The sequence below is a fragment of the Lithobates pipiens genome, unplaced genomic scaffold, assembly GCF_037356315.1.
Source record: "Lithobates pipiens isolate NorthernLeopardFrog02 unplaced genomic scaffold, aLitPip1_a1.2 Scaffold_8, whole genome shotgun sequence".
Lineage (NCBI taxonomy): Eukaryota > Metazoa > Chordata > Amphibia > Anura > Ranidae > Lithobates > Lithobates pipiens.
The window spans coordinates 448,529,770-448,550,190 of record NW_027507903.1 but is presented as its reverse complement, the minus strand read 5'-3'; the positions used below and the strand labels follow the sequence as shown (position 1 = coordinate 448,550,190).

The 20,421-nt window shown below is 39.9% G+C and overlaps 1 protein-coding gene across 2 annotated transcripts in view; it reads left to right on the top strand.

Annotated features, from left to right (window-relative positions):
* The window catches only part of FAM114A2 (family with sequence similarity 114 member A2), a 92,294-nt gene extending 72,588 nt beyond the window's left edge, over positions 1-19,706 (top strand). For both annotated transcript variants that reach the window (XM_077468362.1, XM_077468361.1), the window contains exons 12-14: positions 4,298-4,370; positions 4,955-5,008; positions 9,377-19,706. In XM_077468362.1, coding sequence (XP_077324488.1) covers positions 4,298-4,370; positions 4,955-5,008; positions 9,377-9,463 — 214 coding nt within the window. In that variant the 3' untranslated portion in view covers positions 9,464-19,706. The remainder of the gene's footprint in view (positions 1-4,297; positions 4,371-4,954; positions 5,009-9,376) is intronic.
* The last annotated feature ends 715 nt before the right edge of the window (positions 19,707-20,421 follow it).

The following is a 20,421-nucleotide window of genomic DNA, read 5'->3' as shown; positions in this document are numbered from 1 at the left end:
GTTGAACTTGGTGGGACGTATAAACATTCTAAAAATGGTGCTTCTCCCTAAGTTCAATTACATATTTCGGAACTGTCCGGGGTGGGTTCCGGGCTCCTTTTTCTGGGAGGCGGATAAGTGTATTAGCTCCTTTTTGTGGAATGGTGCTGCCCCTAGGTTGGCTAAGTCCACGCTTCAGTCCCCGGTGAGGGTGGGAGGTCTAGCCCTTCCCAACTTGCGATTTTACTACTGGGCCGCTATGCTGGTCACTGTTTCATGGTGGTTCGCGGCGCGGGATTCGAACGTGGCGGTGCGCTTGGAGGCAGCGCTGGTGGGCTCCGTGTCTGACCTGCAGGGCCTAGTATACAGGGGGGCTGGGGCGTACGCGGCTCTTCCTGGGCCGACGAAGGCTTCTCTTCGGGTATGGAAGATGGCGGGGCGCAGATTTGTTCGGCCGGGTGACTGGTCCCCGGCCCAGCCCCTCTGGAATAACCCTAACCTTCCCCACTTTAGGACAATTCCAGACCCGCAGATCTGGGTGCGATTTGGGATTACAACTCTGCGGGATGTTATGCCGGCAGGTACCCTGCTGACGTTTGGCCAGCTGACTCGTTCCCATGGCCTGCCTGGCTGGATGTTCTTTCGTTATGCTCAGCTGCGTCATGCGGCTAGGGCACAGTTTCCTGAATCCCCAACCCTGCGGACTACTCCGCTGGAGGAGCTGTTTGAGGGTGAGGGCCCCCAAAAACCCCTATCAGATGTGTACCGGATTGTACTCCCGATTGACTCTCATAAGCTGGACTCTCTTTGGGACAAATGGAAGGAGGGTATCCCATCTCTGGAGCGGGAGGATTGGGAGGAATGTTTGGAAAAAGGTCCTCAACTGGTCATTTCTGCGGGCGATAAACTTATTCAAACGAAGTTTGTGTATAGGGTATATCACACTCCTACGCGCCTGGCGAGAATATACCCTAATAGGGATCCACACTGCCCTAGGTGCAGGGTGGAACTTGGTACCTACCTTCATATGTTCTGGGACTGCTGCAGACTGCATACGTATTGGTCCGAGGTGTTTGATCACCTCAACACTCGGTTGGGGCTGGAGGTCCCTAGGACTCCTGAGATGGCCCTACTAGGCATTCACGCGGATGAAAGTAGACCCTATTACTCTAAGTTGTTGATTTCCTATTTACTTTTTTACGCTAAGAAAGAAATCATCTGTAAATGGTTCTCGTCCACTCCTCCTAGTGTGATTCAGTGGGAGAAAAGTGTGAATAGTGTTTTGCCTTTGTATAAAATAACCTACCTAAATCGCGGTTGTCCGTGGAAGTTTGACAGAATTTGGCTCCCGTGGACATCGGGAGGCTGAGGTGGTCTCTGGGTCTTTGTAGAAGCCCTCGTCCTCTTAGTTTGTACTTTAGTTTGTATTTTAGTCTGTATTTTTTTGTATCACCGAATGACATATGCTGATGTATGTAACACGTTTCGTATCCTACTGTGCTCCGGCTGCGCCGGTAGTTTGACCCATTATACTCTTGGTCATTTTGTACTGTGTATGTATGTTGGATAATAAAGCACTCCTGTTGTTTAAAAAAAAAAAAAATACTGAGGAGAAGAATAAATTCAATACCTTTGCCATCTCTCCATCCATCCTTTGTAACCAATATGGTCTGTCTTCCCTTTTTTACTGTTTACATACTTAAAGAATTTATTGAGATTTTTTTTTTGCTCTCCTCCGCTATGTGTCTTTTGTGTTCTATCTTAGCCTCCCTAATTGCACCCTTACATTTCTTCATTTCTTGTTGCATTCTTTATAATGTCTGAATGCAGGTAATGATTCCTCAACCTTGTATTTTTTGAAGGCCTTCTCTTTTGCTTTTATATGCATTTTTTTACATTGGAGTTAAGCCATCCAGGACCTTTGTTCGCTCTTTTAAATTTATTACCCAATCGGATGCACTGGCTGATGCCCTTATTTAATATGCTCTTAAAGTGAACCCATCTCTCCGTGTTCTTTGTTCCTAAGATTTCATCCCAATTTATGCCTTCTAGTAAAGGTTCCCTTATGTTTCTTACTTATGTGATTTATACTGAAACCAATTGACCTGTGATAACTGTTTCCTAAATTGTCTCGTATTTCCACATCTTTGATCAGGTCTGTATTGTTGGCAATCAGTAGATCTAGTAACGCTTTATTTCTATTTGGTGCATCTACCATTTGACCCATGAAAATGTCCTGCAAGACATTTAGGAACTGGCGAGTCTTAGATAAATGTGTGGACCATCCCCTCCGTCATCTCGTGATTACTGTAACATTTATTCAAGCCCTTAACACTTAACTTCAACATTGTTCTCTCCATCTGTTGCACCCTGGGTCAGAGAATCTCTTGCAAATGAAACGCTTACCATTTCCCTCCTGAGTTTTATCCATCATCAGTCACCTTAAGTTTCCCCTGGTCATGCTAACAAAATGTTCAAGTTGTAGGTAATATGTAATCATTTTAGGGCATTTCACTTTACTTCTTTTATCAGCTGGCAGGTACCTGAACCGACTAAAAACACAATCGGCTCAATTTTCAACCAAAATGCGCTGTTTTTCATCCTCTTTCAAGAGATTTGATCACAAATTGACACCACAAGTGATACTCTCTCCACTTCTTACCAATTGTTTCTAGCGGCTTATAATTTACCCTCTAAATCATTCTTTGAGATTGGAAAAGGGACCTAAATTCTATATCATGGGATTGACCTCATTATTTATTTTTCACACCAAACCTCTATTAGCAACAGATTACAAGAAATGAATCATAAACTCATGACAAATGGTACAGGACTCTCTTGGTTCTTTCCAGAGATTACACACACAGGCGTTAAGATGTGGTGAAGCCAGGGTAACTTGTACGCATATTTTGGGACTATTGCAAGTCACAAAAAATACCTAAATAAGCTTGCAGACATTGACCTTGGCTTTAACCCTACTACTTGTCTATTGCATCTTCCACCCATTTCATAATTCAGGTGAAAGAAATCTTTATTGATTTATCTTGATGGAGCTTAAGCCTGCATTTCATATACCAATAAACAAAACTTTCCTTCTACCTTTGCCGTCTGCTTTGATAATGTAAATAACATCAGATGCAAGGAAAATCCAACTGCAACTCTTAAAGATAAATCTGACAAATAGGGTTTTATTAGATGCAACATTTTTTACTGAGTTTACATCAGCCCTTCGGAGCATGGCCTCAAACCCTGCTATGCAGAAATCTTGACTTGTGCCTATGAACCATTTCTTCGGCCGTAGTGTGTTGATGTTGCAGTGTAAATAGGAGAATTCAGAGTTCAAGCACTGTTCCTTTCCTGTAGTGGAAGAGAGACCAATAAGCCTTCCCCACTTCCCAGAGGAGGCCATCACTCACCAATTCTTCCCTTCTCACAAATTCTTGCCTTCCTTGCTTTTCCCTTCCCCTATGCTGCTCTTGCCTCCTCCTCTTTTTTTATCCCTGTCTCTTTTTCCCCTCATCCCTTTTTTTTCCCATTGTTAATAAAATATGCACACCTCAAATGGAAACACGCTGCATTAATTTAGCATTGGAAAATAGGAGTATTATAAAAAATTGGGTGGATGTAGACTGAATAGAGGCCCATTACGGTCTCTCTGTGACTTTTCATAAAATGATTCAGTATTCCCAACTATACCAGAGTTTGTAATGAACAATCACCTTGCATGTTCATGACATCAAATTGTTCACGTCTGTTTTTTGAGTCACTGTGTGCCACTTTTTCACATTTGCATTTTTTTTGTGTGAGCTGTGAAAATAAAGACTTTAAATAAACCAGAAGCTGAGAAGTGTCATCTATTGTTTTGGCTCTGTGAAGGCCATTAGTCACTTTTGTGATTTTGAGATTCTGTTGAATATGTATGGCTAAAGAGTCATGTGTGAGGAAGAGATTTATGCTTAAGTTATAGGCAAGGCGATACAGAAAAAAATGGGCAAACACTGAAGATAAGAGAAGGTTTATATAGTATGGTGTTCTAAAAAAAAAAAAAGGGCAATCTGCAGCAGAATTTCAGGCCTTCTCCAATTTTCAGCATTGTATCGAAGTCTGTGTTAATTAATACAGATTCCAACAAGTTGCATTTAAAGCTTTTTTTTTTCAGGAGGAATCCTCTCTAAAAATAAATAGGTATTTGAAATGATTCTTGGAAAACGATCTGCGAGAAGCTATAGTTTTATAAATGGTTGGTCATTCTTTCTGGAACATGTCATGGAGAGTGATGCTTTTTCTACTGACTTATAATGGTCTTATTATTTTTTAGGATGACAATTATGTTGTGCAAGGAGATCTCACAGCTTTCAAAGAAAATGACCACCCTCCTGACAACAACTGGGGTAAGTGAGTTGTCCTATTATGGCATGCTAGCACTTGCTGATACTTCCCTATTTTAATAAGGAGACTTTTTGTAATTCAGATAAGGAAAATAGATAAACTAACATGCTATAAATATAGCAAAACTACTATGTTAACCGGCATTGATAATGCACAGTGGGAGAGCTAATTCACCAAGTGTCCAAAACAAAATGCCTCAACCAGTGAAGGCTTAGTGTTCTATTTATCCAATTAGCAGGACTCAGTTTGCCATTGGTAGTCCTCTGGGACAGTATATGAAAACAGAAAGGTGTTATACATAGCAATAGTACATTCAAGAGTGTCAGCTTACTAATATCATACCTCTGAACAAAGTTAATTAGGCATTTTGGAAGCATGTGATTGGCTGTTTTTACACCAGTATATTCTGATATCTCACTGTCCAATTACTGCCCTCCAGTCTAGCAGATATTTTAGCATTGCATACATCGCATGAGACTAGTAGGTCAGGGAGTTTTGATTGGCTGTTCAGGAAATCACAGATATAAAGGGAAAATGCGAAAATGGTAGATTATTTCTAAGCCTCTGTCTGTGCTTTTCTTTCCAGGCTTCTGAGAAGTCAGACATCCTGAATCCATTAATTACAGGAGTGTTTTTAGAGGTGAGTCCATTTGTGATTGGGAAAGTATTCTTTTCCTGCATACACAGACTGTACTGTTTTCAGGGTTTGTATCCAAATATTATGTATCCAGCCATTACATGTTATAGATAACTGTTAATGTGACCATGTTTAACCACTTCAGCCCCGGAAGGTTTTACCTCCTTAATGACCAGGCCATTTTTTGTGATCCCAATAAGCATATATTGCGCATTGGTTTGCGCAAAAGATATAGCGTTTACAAACAATGGGATAGATTTATGAACTATACATTTGTTTTAATTGTTTTTACTGGTAATGGCGGGGATCAGCATTTTTTTTGTGGGACTGCAAAATTGCGGCAGACAAATCTGCCAAAAATGACACTTTTTAGGGACCAGTGACACCAATACAGTGATCAGTGCTAAAAAAAAAAAAAAAAAAATGCGTGTATAAATGGCACTGGCAGGGAAGGGGTTAACATCAGGGGAGAGCAAAGGGTTTAGTGTGCTTCTAGGGATTGCTTTCTAACTGTGTGGGGGATGGATTGACTGGGGAAAGGGAGATTGGTGTTCCTGATTAGCAGGAACACAAGATTCTCTCTTCCTCTCTGATAGAACGGCAGTCTGCCTTGTTTACATAGGCAGACCTCCGTTCTGCCTCTCCACTGAACGATCAGCAGGTCCCGGTGGCCATCCTGGCCGCCAGACCCACTGATTGGCTCCTGCTGTGTCCAGTCACAGCGGGAGCACGGCTCCGGCGGTGTGCACGCATGCCCCAGAGCCAACAATCAGCAATCACATACAGTTACGTGATTTTGCGCTTAAAGGCCGCCCTGCCACAGTACATGTATGTGGGGTCGTCCTTAAGTGGTTAAATAATTATATGCTTCTATTTGTAGAATGGGAGACTATGATGAAAAATATATATATTTTTTGTTTTCATGATAACCCTATTATCTTTTTTAAAGGGTTTGTTTACTAAAAGTTATATTTTAGTTATAGGTGGGTTCTGGTAGGCTAAGTTAGACAATGGCTTCTTATTTCCCTTTTATAAGCCAACAAGAAGATCTCCAAGCCATAATTCCCCCTGCAAGAAAGGTTTTGTAGGAAGGTGAGGGAACAGGGGGAGGAGAGTAATTAGACTCGCCCACAAAAGAAAGCGTATGACATGTAAGGACAGGGTTAGCAAAAGTTTAGAGACACATTGCATTTCAATAAAAATATGTAAAGAAATGCTGCAAATAAGCATTTAAAAAACTTGATTTTTCTGTGCTTTTGCCAGCAATTTTTTAAAGTGGCGACAGGGTCTTTTTGAAGTAAAGCAATAACTTTTCTAATTAAAGATTCACTTTAAAACACAGCACTGTGACCTGTTAGCTGAAGTTTGCATATTTTAGTCTCGTTAATGCTATTACAGTTGCACTTGTCTTGAAGCTAAATGCTGAATTGGATCTGAATCCTCAAACAGCTCAAAACTATTTCAATAATAATATTAGCGCTAGAGGAAAAGTGTCTGTAAATCACAGACCCGGTAAGTTTGTAAGCATCTGGTATGTATTCTAAAGCCTAGTACACACAATCAGAATATTGTTCAAAAAATACTTCTTTTGAAGCGATCGTACAATAATCTGATCTTTAGTACGCAGCTTTCGTCTGAAATTATCTGAAGGGACAAACATGAAACTTTTTCTCGTACGATACCAGATTGTACGATTTTCAGTACAGTTTTTGTCGCAAAATAATACAAATTCAATACATTTCATCACTTCCAAATTTTTATTCTGTCGTACTGGAATTTTTGTACTTTAGTAACCTATTTGTTTTCGATATAGAGACTAGCATGAAAAAAATAAATAAAAGTAGAGAAGGTTTAGAAACTATGCCAAGTTTTTAATTCTGCCTGTGTAGCCACCAGGACAGGGTTTTGGATGCAGTGCATCCGGAAAGTATTCACTTTTTGCACATTTTATTATGTCACAGCCTTATTCCAAAATGGATTAAATTAATTATTTTCCTCAAAATTCTACAACACCCCATAATGGCAATGTGAAAGAAGTTTGTTTGAAATTTAGCATATATATTAAAAATAAAAAACAAAAAAAATCATAGAGATAAAATCATACATTCACAGCCTGTTCAATACTTTGTTGAAGCACCTTTGCCACAAATTTCAGCCTCAAGTCTTTTCGAGTATGATGCTACAAGCTTGGCACACCTATTTTTGGGCAATTTCTCCCATTCTTCTTAGCAGGACCTCTCAAGCCCCATCAGGTTGGATGAGGAGTGCATAGCCATTTTCATGTCTCTCCAGAGATGTTCAATCGGGTTCAAGTCTGGGTTCTAGCTGGCCCACTCAAGGACATTCACAAAGTTGTCCCATAGCCACGCCTTTGTTATCTTGACTGTGTGCTTAGGGTAGTTTTCCTGTTGGAAGAGGAACCTTCTCACCAATCTGAGGTCCAGAGTGCTCTAGAGCAGTCTGAATGCAGGATGTCTCTGTACATTGCTGAATTCGTCTTTCCCTCGATCCAGTTCCTGCTACTGAAAAAGGGATGGCATTTGCCGGGGGAGCCATGCCTGGTTTCCTCCAGACATGATGCTTGCCATGCAGGCCAAATAGTTCAATCTTCATTTCACAGAATTTTGTTTCTCATGGTCTGAGAGTCCTTCCGGTGCCATTTGGCAAACTCCAGATGGGCTGTCATGTGCTTTTTACTGAGGATTGGCTTCCGTCTGACCACTCTACCATACAAACCTTATTGGATAGAGTCCTGCAGAGATGGTTGGTCTTCTGGAGGATTCACTTCTTTCCACAGAGAAATGCTGGAGCTCGATTAGAGTGATCATCGGGTTCTTGGTCACCTCCCTGACTAAAGGTTCTTCTCCCCCGATCGCTCAGTTTGTCCAGGTGGCCTAAAAGCAAAACACTGTGTGCTAGAAAACTAACACTGCACATCACCCTGAACACACCATCCCCACCACCCCCAGGGTGGTGGCAGCATCATGTGGGGATGATGCAGCAGGGACAGGGAAGCTGGTCAAAGTTGATGGGAAGGTGGATGGAGCCAAACACAGGGCAATCTTAGAAGAAAACCTGGTGGAGTCTGAAAAAGACTTGAGACTGGGACGGAGGTTCAACTTCCAGCAGGACAACGACCCTAAACGTACAACAAGAGGTACAATGAAATGGTTTAGATGAAAGCATATTAATTGGTAAGAATGGCCCAGCCAGACCTAAATCCAATTGAGAATCTCTGGCAAGACTTGAAAATTGCTGTTCACAGACAACTCTCCATCCAGTCTGACAGAGCTTGAGCTATTTTCCAAAGAAGAATGGCTAATATTTCACTCTAGATGTGCAAAGCGGGTAGAGACATCCCCAAAAAGACTTGCAGCTGTAATTACAGCAAAAGGGGTTCTACAAAGTATTGACTCAGTGGGGCTGAATACAAATACACACCACACTTTTGATATATTTATTTGTAAAAAAATGTTGAAAACCATTTATCATTTTCCTTCTCCTTCACAAATATGTGCCACTTTGTGATGGTCTATCACATAAAATCCCAATTAAATACATTTACAGTATTGGTTGTAACATGACAACATTTGGAAAATTTCAAGGGTTATGAATACTTTTTCAAGGCACTGTACCTTGCAGCAGTGGGGTCTTCAGCTCATATTCTGGTGAGGACATTATCTGTCTAAAGTTTGCACATTGTTCCTTTGCTTGCGTGGTTGCCCTCCAGGTGCTCCAGTTCCCTCCCACAATCCAAACATATATTGGTAGGTTAATTATCAAAATGTACCCTATTATTCACGTGTTTCAGGCGAGGAGCCACAGAAAAGTAAAGTAAGGTTAGAAGATTACAATGCAGTTATGGTAGTAGGGATGGGAGAAGAGGCAGAGTAGAGACTAAGCACAGATGTAACACAGCCGATTCTGTATACAATAGCTTCTCACTTGCTGAAATACTGCCTAATCTCAGCGACTAACAGCAACAGAGTGACATCTCGTTAACACAGTAATAGAAGGTAAGTTGGCTCTTCTGTTGCTGTCGAGTTGTTTCCATTGATAGAATCACTAGTGTGCCACAAACCTATAGTCAGGCATGACCCCCATGTTTTGAGCTACAGAAGTATTTGCATTGTTGGTGATATTCCTGTGTTCTGTCTCTGCCATTCATGTACTATTGGTTTTCTTCTTAGAAGTGTTGGATAGCACTTCTTTCTGATATCGTCTAGAACTCGGGATGAAATCAGAGCTTGATTATTTCCTTTAATTATCTTTTTTCCTTTTTTTTTTTTTCTATTGTATCTGTTGAATCTCTGTTTTGAATCAGGAAAGTTCCTAACTTGACCTACTTATACCATTTGTCTTAATTTTCAGGCCTCCAACAGCGCTTCCTATATCCAAGATGCTTTCCAGTTACTGCTTCCAGTACTTGAAATCTCCCATATTCAGTGCAGGACTTAATCTTTGTTACACATTGATACATCATCCTTCTAGGTTATGGTGCCATGTTTTAACTCAGAGCACCAGGGTGAAACCCACTACATGGTGAACATATTCTGCTAAACTGGAAAAGCCAAACAGAAAAAAAGGCATCAAAAATTTGACATTGTCTTCTGCCACTACAAATATGGCAATTCTGTCCCTTTTAACTGTGTGAATATATGAAGAGGTGGGTAAAGTTAAGACTTTAAGGTTAGAAAATTATTTGTTTCATTATTATTTACATATGCCATTATTATTTAAATGATATACTAAATTACAACATAAGAGCTATGCTAAAATGATTTAGGATTGAAGCAAGACCTGTTCTTGCTCATATTTCCAGTTGTTAGGCTTGTACTAATCTAAAGAGCAATCGTGGGGTTCTTAAAAAGAAAAGAAAAAACATTCCCACCAATTAAATCTCTTTTCATTCTTTTAGGCTGCCCTGAGAGAATGGAATAAGATTCTCATTGGTGTGTGCAAGAAGAACACATAGCCCTTCAGACACCAGGTTACTGACCATTAAATCATGTTCTAAATAAGAACTGAGTTGCCAGCAGCTGCCAATCTGGTTTAGGAATGTACCTGTTAAATTTGATTGTGGACTAAGAACAATATAGAAAGTCACTTAGCATTCACTGGTAAATGATGCCAGTTGTTGCTTTGCCAAATATTCTATAAATGCCACAATAAAAAATGCGTAGAGCCATATCAGTAGTTTTATGCCATTATTCTTGTGCCATGTTTCAGAAAGTTTGGCAACCATATCCTGAGTTCTGTCATGGATGCAAATTGCAGTCAGTTGAAAGGGAGCCAAAGTTGGAGTATATTATCTGATTCATGACTTAGGCAATATACCCTGTTAAGAAGGAAACGTCCCAGACATTTTTTATATGAAAGATATAATGCTTGTTTTGTGTAGGGTGATCTATTAAAGAGGAATGATAACACATAATTCCATAGGCTTCCTGCTCACGCATCTGGTAGGGCTGATCAGTCCCCTGATGACACTTTTTTTTCTCCACTCAGGTTATCGACATCATCACATAAAATGCAGGACCAGTGGCCACTGCTGTTCCTGCATTAGTACTTCATGATATTGATCCCCCTTAGACAAAACAAGGGATACATCTTGCATGTGTTTGGGGAGAAGTGGGCAGGGTGACAGTCACATTTTGTTTTAAGCCAGCTCTGTGTACATTTTGAGATAGCACTGACTTAAAGTGGTTGTAAACGTTCTTTTTAAAAAATAAAATAACAAGCATGCCTATACTTATCAGCACTGGGTAATGCTTTTGCACAGAGCAGCCCGACTCCTTTGGGGTGCCCTGCCGGCACTCCAGGCCCTCCTCTTCAACAGGTGCCCCCACAGAATGCAACTTTCCCTGGGAGCACCTGTGCAGGCTCGCTCCCGAGTCTCCCTGCTGCATCTATTGACACAGACATGTCACAGCTCCCATGTCACAGCTTTTGATTGACAGCAGCAAGAGCTAATGGCTCCTGCTGCTATCAATCTATCTAATGAGAAGAGCACCCTCATGTACATCGCAGAATCGGATCAGGCTCAGGTAAAAAAAAGGGGGGGTCAGGGAGGGGGGGGCACTGCGGCACACCTTATAATGCATTAAGGTAAAAAACCTTTAGGCTTTACAACCACTTTAAAGTTATCTTATTTAATGAAAGGCTTAAAGCGGAGTTCCAACCACATATATTAAAAAAAATGTAAAATCCAACTGTTGCAATCATAGTATGCTAATTTGGCATTCATTAGGCTCGTAAATTGCGCTGCTTTTCTTCCTATTTTATTAAAACACTAACCTTATATTCCTTTTGCTTGGGCGTTCCCATCTTGCTTGTGGGCAGGCGAAGCCCACAAGGATAAACTTCCAGGATATGGTGCTACTGAATAACTAGCATGCACCGCCCGTTCTTGCCCATGCACAGTAAGCACACATCGCAGAGCAGGAAACTTCTCAGGTTGCCATAACAGGAAGCGGTGTCAGAAGTGCCCGCCCTGTTGTGATGGCAATCAAGATAAGCAGAAGACATACACCCGATTTACTAAAGATCGCCACTGTATAAAACCTCCTTCTCAGCTGACTGCTCTGTATATACTGTACATGTCAGTGTATTGGCAATAAAGGGCTTTGTTCCCTTTTCGAAAATGGCGCTTAAACAAGCCTTTGCTCATGTCACTTCCGGTTTCCAAATAACGCGATGAGAGCCCTCGGCGCTGCCCACTGACTCCTGGGAAAGAATGACACACCTCTCCCAAGAGCACTAGCAAACACAGGTGCTGAGGGAAATGTTGTAAATCGCCGTGTAGAGGCAGAATAGAAGGGACCCCATAGCAACAGTTCAAAAGGAGTGAGTAAAAAAAAAAATTCCAAATGTTGTTGCTGAAGCATTATGATGTTTAGTTCTGTAAAGTTAATTTCATGGGTGGAACTCTGCTTTAATATAAAATCTCTAACTTTAATGAGCTGTTAAATGCACCAGTTAGTAACCTGCGGGTAAACATACTTATTTCAGCTGCAAATAAATACAACAGTGGTTTCCAAAAATGCTCGATCTTGTTTATAAAATATTTAAAATTAGAATATGCTGCCAATGCAACCAATCAATTGCAGATATTTTCCAATTGAGGTATGAAAATATAAGGAAGAACCTAATCAGGTGGTTCGGATAACATCATTTTAATAAAAAATAAAACCTGCAGTTTTCTTTCAATGAAACAAACTATTAATAACATTACAGCGTATTTACAGCAATATTGCGGAATATAGGACATTTAGCGTAACAAATATTTTCAGTTCTGCTTTGTATGTACTGATTTATTTCTGTGTTATGTCATTCAGTTGTACGTCCCTTTATTCAGATATTTGGTCTTTGACATCTACATTCTTCTTCAGCTATACTTTCAATTTTATTACATTATTTCTTCAGTTTTTCTAAAATTATTTGTTCTGCAGATTCAAATAAACAAGATTAAATTGACTTTTAGAAAAAAAAGGGTCAGTTTACCTAATGCTTCCATTTGAAAGATACCCTTGGGTTGAAGCATGAGTCCTGATATTTTTTGTTAAGGGATGGGCACTATGAATGGAGGTAAAATAACTCTAATGGACATTCCTGCTACGCCCCCTTTTCCATTTTATAGTTTTTTTGCAGTTTTCCTAATTTGACGTTAAATAAATTCAGCAGGAGACTTCTTGGCTTAGTCATGGCAAGGAAGGTGGAGTTGAGAATTGAGATGTGCAAATCCCTTTACCTAAATTCCTGAGGGATATACAGTATATGAAGTTGCAGGGGGATTGAGGCCATCATCACCTAAATAATATGAAGCAGCCATTTGTATGCTGTGCACACCTTCATGAAATCTGCTATTGACACCTAAGACACTCAAACAGGAATCAAAGGCAAATATTTTATAGTGTAAAATAATCGCAAATGTACCTTGATCACCTGGAACCAGTGAAAATATGTTTTTGAATTGTTTTCTGAGTGCATTTGTAGTCTAATAAAGTACAGTTTAATTTCCGGTATTTTGTTGCCATCTCTTAAAGGGTCAGTCCACCTAAAAAGTATCTTTCTGTTAAAAGTAAATACTGAAATTAGGCAGCAGTTTCTTACGTCTTGGTGAAAAATATTCACATGAGCTCTTTGTTGTGCTCAGCTGCCGCATTCCATTCAAGAAAGTATCACTCTCCATGGTGGAATTTTACACCCCCCAAGATTGGCTGGAATAATCAAAAAGCTAAGGTGAAGGTGAATAGAGTCAGGAAGTATAGCAAGTAAATCTTCCCATTGGAATGTCTAAGTAAAGCATATAGTCACTGAAGGCTGATAAGCCTAAACTCTTTTGCATGTTTGTTCCAAGGTATCAGAGGAGCAGTGGTAGCTTCCATATTTCTGCCCTCCAAGGTTTTACATTGCAACTGCCCATTCAGGGTAAAGTGACATCTCATACTCATGAGTCTCATACTAACCCACCCTTCCACCTATTTGTACTTTCCTTTACCATGCTTCCCTTCCACCCTGTTTCGCCAGGAATAAAAACGGGTGTAAGCTTAATATTGAAGGTTAGACACAATTAAGTTCTGTTAAGGTGGGTCTGGCGATTGGCTGCACAAGCACTGCATCCTGGGAGGGAGTCACATGCTCCCCTATACCTGGAAGATTTTTGTGCAATTTCTGACACTGAAAGGAATGGCGGTGTAGCATCAAGAAGGTGGGGATGGACTAGTAAGAGACTTTGTTTCTTTAACCACTTGACCTCCAGAAGATTTACCCCCCTTTCTGACCAGGCCATTTTTTGCGATACAGCACTGCATTATTTTAACTGACAATTGCGTGGCATTGTGACGCTGTACTCAAATTTATGTCCTTTTTTCCCACAAATAGAGCTCTCTTTTGGTGGTATTTGATCCCTCTGCGGTTTTTATTTTTTGTGCTATAAACAAAAAACGGCCGACAATTTTGAAAAAATAAAGAATATTTTTTTACTTTCTGCTATAAAACCTATCCAATAAAATAAAAAAAAAAATCTAATTTCTTTATAAATTTAGGCCAATATGTATTCTGCTACATATTTTTGGTAACAAAAATACCAATAAACATATTTTGAATGGTTTGCACAAAAGTTATAGCATCTACAAACTAGGGGATATTTTTATTTATTTAAAAAAAAAAAACTTTTTTTTTTACTAGTAATGGCAGCGATCAGACAGTTCTGCAACTTTTTGGGAACCAGTTACAATAATACAGTGATCAGTGCTAAAAAAAATATGCACTGTTACTGTACTAATGACACTGGCTGATTAACATCAGGGGGGGATCAATGGGTTAATTGTGTGCCTAGCTGGTGTTTCAGTGTAGTGGGGGAGGTGCTTTTTCTAGTGGAAGGCATGGATTGGTGTTCCTGCTTTACAGGAACACAGGATCCATGCCTTCTGTGCTGACAGAACAGCAATCTGCCTTGTGTACATAGGCAGATGGCCGTTCTATATCTGTACCGAAGCATGTGCTTGTGCCGGTGGACATCGAGTCCGCCGTACCTGCTGATCAACTCCCACTGTGTATAATCACAGCAGGGAGTGGGCCATCAGTGGAATACGCCCCAGATCCAGAAGTGCAGGATCACGTACTAGGTACTAGCCTTGCTGCCGTATATGTAAGTTATACGGTCGGCAAATGGTTAAGGTGCACCTCTGCCTAGTCTGACCCCTAATCTGGCAGAAGTGCAGTTAAGGTGAAATATGTTTGAGTGGACTGACCTTTTAATAATTCATATTACTATTGGATTAGACATTAAAACATTTCTGCCATTGCAGCAGTGGTACATTTTCTCAGTAGGTAATAGCCTCATGAATATGAGAGAAGGTTGCAAACTATCTTCTTCCACAGTGACTTATTTAGCTCTTCTCTTGGAGGAACTCTTATGAATATAGGTTCAGGCTAAAGAATGGCTGCCGAAATAGGGTGTAAATGCCCTAGGGAGTTACTGGTTCCTGTATAAGTTGAATTTTGCTGATATGGGTTTCAAATGGAAAGCTTTTATTGTACAATACACTATCAGTATCAGTGTGACAGACAGCACTTGCAATACATATATATATATATATATATATATATATTTATTATTATTATTATTATTATTATTATTATTATTATTATAAATGTACTGTGGAAAACAATATATATATATCTATATCTAGATATACAGTGGTGTGAAAAAGTGTTTGCCCCCTTCCTCATTTCCTGTTCCTTTGCATGTTTGTCACACTTAAGTGTTTCGGAACATCAAACCAATTTAAACAATAGTCAAGGACAACACAAGTAAACACAAAATGCAATTTGTAAATGAAGGTGTTTATTATTAAAGGTGAAAAAAAATCCAAACCATCACGGCCCTGTGTGAAAAAGTGATTGCCCCCTAAACCTAATAACTGGTTGGGCCACCCTTAGCAGCAACAACTGCAACCAAGCGTTTGCGATAACGTGCAATGAGGCTTTTACAGCGTCCTGGAGGAATTTTGGCCCACTCATCTTTGCAGAATTGTCCTAATTCAGTTACATTAGAGGGTTTTCGAGCATGAACGGCCTTTTTAAGGTCATACCACAACATCTCAATAGGATTCAGGTCAGGACTTTGGCTAGGCCACTCCAAAGTCTTCATTTTGTTTTTCTTCAGCCATTTGGTGGTGGACTTGCTGGTGTGTTTAGGATCATTGTCCTGCTGCAGAACCCAAGTTCGTTTCAGCACACCAACAGATGGTCGGACATTCTCCTTCAGGATCTCTTGGTAGACAGCAGAATTCATAGTTCCTTTTATCATGGCAAGTCTTCCAGGTCCTGAAGCAGCAAAACAGCCCCAGACCATCACACTACCACCACCATATTTTACTGTTGGTATAATGTTCTTTTTACGAAATGCAGTGTTCCTTCTACGCCAGATATACTTGGACACACACCTTCCAAAGAGTTCCACTTTTGTCTCATCGGTCCACAGAATGTTGTCCAAAAGTCTTGGGGATCATCAAGATGTGTTGTGGAGAAATTGAGACGAGCTTTGATGTTCTTTTTGCTCAGCAGTGGTTTTCTCCTTGGAACTCTGCCATGCAGGCCATTTTTGCCCAGTATTTTCCTGATGGTGGAGGCATGAACGCTGACCTTAACTGAGGCAAGTGAGGCCTGCAGTTCCTTGGACGTTGTTGTGGGGTCTTTTGTGACCTCTTGGATGATTCGTCGCTGCGCTCTTGGGGTAATTTTGGACGGCCAGCAACTGCTGGGAAGGTTCACCACTGTTCCATGTCTTCGCCATTTGTGGATAATGGCTCTCACTGTGGTTCGCTGGATTCCCAAAGCTTTGGAAATGGCTTTATAACCCTTTCCAGACTGATAGATCTCAATTACTTTCTTTCTCAATTGTTCCTGAATTTCTTTGGGTCTCGGCATGATGTGTAGCTTTTAAGGATCTTCTGGTGGACCTTACTGTGTCAAGCAGCTCCTATTTAAGTGATGCCTTGATTGTGAACAGGTGTGGCAATAATCAGGCCTGGGTGTGGCTAGAGAAATTGAAAAAGGTGTGGACAACCACAGTTATAGTATGTTTTAACAAGGGGGCAATCACTTTTTCACACAGGGCCATGATGGTTTGGATTTTTTTTCACCTTTAATAATAAACACCTTCATTTACAAATTGCATTTTGTGTTTACTTGTGTTGTCCTTGACTATTGTTTAAATTGGTTTGATTTTCCGAAACACTTAAGTGTGACAAACATGCAAAGGAACAGGAAATGAGGAAGGGGGCAAACACTTTTTCACACCACTGTGTATATATATATATATATATATATATATATATATATATATATATATAGTATCTGAAAAAAAAAAATTTCCGATCGATTAAACTTTCATATAACAAATCACCTTTGCCTCCACCCTTAATTTGGAAAGCAGCTCACTAAGAAGTGACCTCCAAAGTCATATTAAAAGCACTAACATTTTAATAATGTCCATTGCCCAACACATAATCTCACCACAGTGACTTCCTCTGGAGCTCCTGAAGAAGTTGGTCTGACAACAAGACGCATCACCCTGGCTTAATTATGTAAATGTGCTAATGCTCCTTGCTGTTTTGAGCATCATCAACGCATAGTAATATGGCCACGATTAAATGTGGGTGCTTTTAATATACAGTTGTGCTCAAAAGGTTACATACCCTGGCAGAATTTATGATTTCTTGGCCATTTTTCTGAGAATATGAATGATAACACAAAAACTTTTCTTTCACTCATGGTTAGTGTTTGGCTTAAGCCATTTATTATCAATCAACTGTTTACTCTTTTTAAATCATCACAATAGAAACTACCCAACTGACCCTGATCCAAAGTTTCCATGCCCCAGTTCTTAATACCGTGTATTGCCCCCTTTAACATCAATAACAGCTTGGAGTCTTTTGTGATATTTGTGGATGAGGCTCTTTATCTTCTCAGATGGTAAAGCTGCCTCTTGTCAAAAAGCCTCAAGTGCCTGTAAATTCTTTGGCTGTCTTGAATGAACTGCACGTTTTTAGATCTCCCCAGAGTGGCTCAATGATTTTGAGGTCAGGAGACTGAGATGACCACTCCAGAACCTTCACTTTATTCTGCTGAAGCCAATGACAGGTCGACTTGGCCTTGTGTTTTGGTTCCTTGTCATGTTGGAATGTCCAAATACGTCCCATGTGCAGCTACCTGGCTGATGAATGCAAATGTTCCTCCAGTATTTTTTGATAACATACTGCATGTCATCAATTTTGACCAAATTTCCTGTGCCTTTGTACCTCGCACATCCACAAAATATCAGCGATCCACCTCCGTATTTCACAATGGGAATGTTGTACCTTTTCATCATAGGCCTTGCTGACTCTTCTCCAAATGTAGTTTTTATGATTGTGGCCAAAAAGCTCAAATCACTCCAAATGACTTTGTGCCAGAAGGTTTGAGGCTGGTCTCTGTGCTGTTTGGCGTATTGTAAGCGGGATACTTTGTGGCATTTGCGTAGTAATGGCTTTCTTCTGGCAACTTGACCATGCAGCCCATCTTTCTTCAAGTGCCTCCTTATTGTGCATCTTGAAACAGCCACACCACGTTTTCAGAGAGTCCTGTATTTCATCTGAAGTTATTTGTGGGTTTTTATTTGCATCCCGAACAATTTTCCTGGCAGTTGTGGCTGAAAATGTAGTTGGTCTACCTAATCGTGGTTTGGTTTCAACAGAACCCCTCATTTTCCACTTCTTGATTAGAGTTTGAACACTGCTGATTGGCATCCCCAATTCCTTGGATATCCTTTTATATCCCTTTCCTATGTTATATAGTTAAACTACCTTTTGCCGCAGATCCTTTGACAATTCTTTTGTTTTCCCTATGACTCAGAATCCAGAAACGTCAGTGCAGCACTGGATAAAAGATGCAAGGGTCTGTCAGGAGTCCAGAAACTCATTGGTGTTATATACACACGCTAATTTTAAGCAAACAGATCACAGGTGAGGATGGTTACCTTTAATAGCCATTCAAACCCCTTTGTGTCAACTTGTGTACATGTTATCAGGCCAAAATCACCAGGGTATGTAAACTTCAGGGTAATTTGGGTAGTTTCTGTTGTGATTATGATTTAAAAAGAGTGAACACAGTTGATTGATAATAAATGGCTTCAGCCAAACTCTAACCATGAGTGAAAGAAATGTTTTTGTGTTATCATTCATATTCTGTGAAAAATGGCCAAGAATTTATAAATTCTGCCAGGGTATGTAAATTTATGAGCACAACTGTATATGTATGATTGTAATAAATGCTAAGCAATATTTCACCATTGGAAGAGTTGTTTCCGTGTATGCTTGTATATCAATAGTTATGAATGAAGTGACACATACCATTGATATTGAGGAGATTGTTACCATGTTTGTAAGCTATTTAACACAATAAATGTTTGATTTCTCATTGGCTTGGAGGTCAGTTAATTTTTGCATGTTACTTTAACTAAGGTAGAAGGCACTAGGTAAATTATAAGAAAGTCAGGCAACTGTTAAAACAAAAAACAAATGCAACACATGAAGAGCCCCGATTTATTGGAAAAGGCCTTTATTGTTAATCCTTCACTGTTTTAATGCACAATGCATATATACATTTCTTGTGTGATTTAATTTCTACAATATGCATCTCACTGATATTGATAGTGTATTGTACATTTGAATTTGGATATACTAAATAGTAGTATTTTATTTATTAAATTTAGGTGGAGAATCTTTTTATTTTTATTTTATTTTCTATTTTTGATGGAGCCAGGAAATGTAACTCCAGGAAAATGTAACACCGTGGCTCCACCGTGGTTAGAAAATTAATATAATTCATAAAGAAAAAAATATATAGCTACAATAAAATTGTTTGCATGTCACTGATAGAACAACACCCACAACACAGACAGACCGTGTGGACCTGTGCAGACAGGACTCCAGGCATGCAAATTAAATTACTCAAGCATAAAGTAGCCAGATAATCCATACTACTTGTATCAGGTTAATATAGAGTCCGCTGGTATCACAGGGTCCCTATGTCTCACAGTAGTGGTCAAACCTCAGTTCTACTAATAGCTCAGGAGTGAAATCTGTATTTTTTTTGTATGTATATTTGTTACTTGTATCAATAAAAAAAATCTTAATAAACTTGTTTAACTTGGCGTCTTTGTGTATAAGACTCTTCAACTTTTCAGTATTGTGATAAAGATCTTTGCTAAAGCTGGGTCAGAGTTTTAATTCCCATAATAACTAATCAGACTGAAAGAGCTAGTTCACACTGTCCCTACACTAAACCACAGCAGTTCCAGTTGCAGTTAGCCAGTAGTAGGGGGCAGTGTGATGCACGTTTCAGCGCATAACACGGTTTCTTTTTTTTGTGTGAACTTTGACATGCACAAAGTGATACATCATTCATGTCACTACACAGCAGTGGCATGCAATGCATTCCTGTGCATTGTGATAAAATGTGTGTAGCAGCTCACTGCACCTCACTTCTGGGCAGCATTGCAGTGTGAGCAGGACACATGGAAAACAATTGTTTTCAGTATGTACTAGCGGTGACCTGCATTCATCCAGTGCAGTAAAACGCAGGTCACCTCAGTAGGTGTGAACACAGCTCAAGGCTAGCCATACAGGTATAGAGTTCCTAACATTGTAATTGGTGAAAATCTTCCATGACAGCTATTGTATTCAGACAACCGTCACCCACAGTTGTCAGAATACCCGAACAGTGCTTGGATCTGATGGATGCAGTCACTGTTTGGCCACCAATTTTCCACTTGATTCGTTTGATTTTGCATTCTCCAGGAGGTACTGACAGGGCCACCCACAGCTTGAATTTTGGGTTATTCAGTAGGAATTAGCTGAAATTTGGGA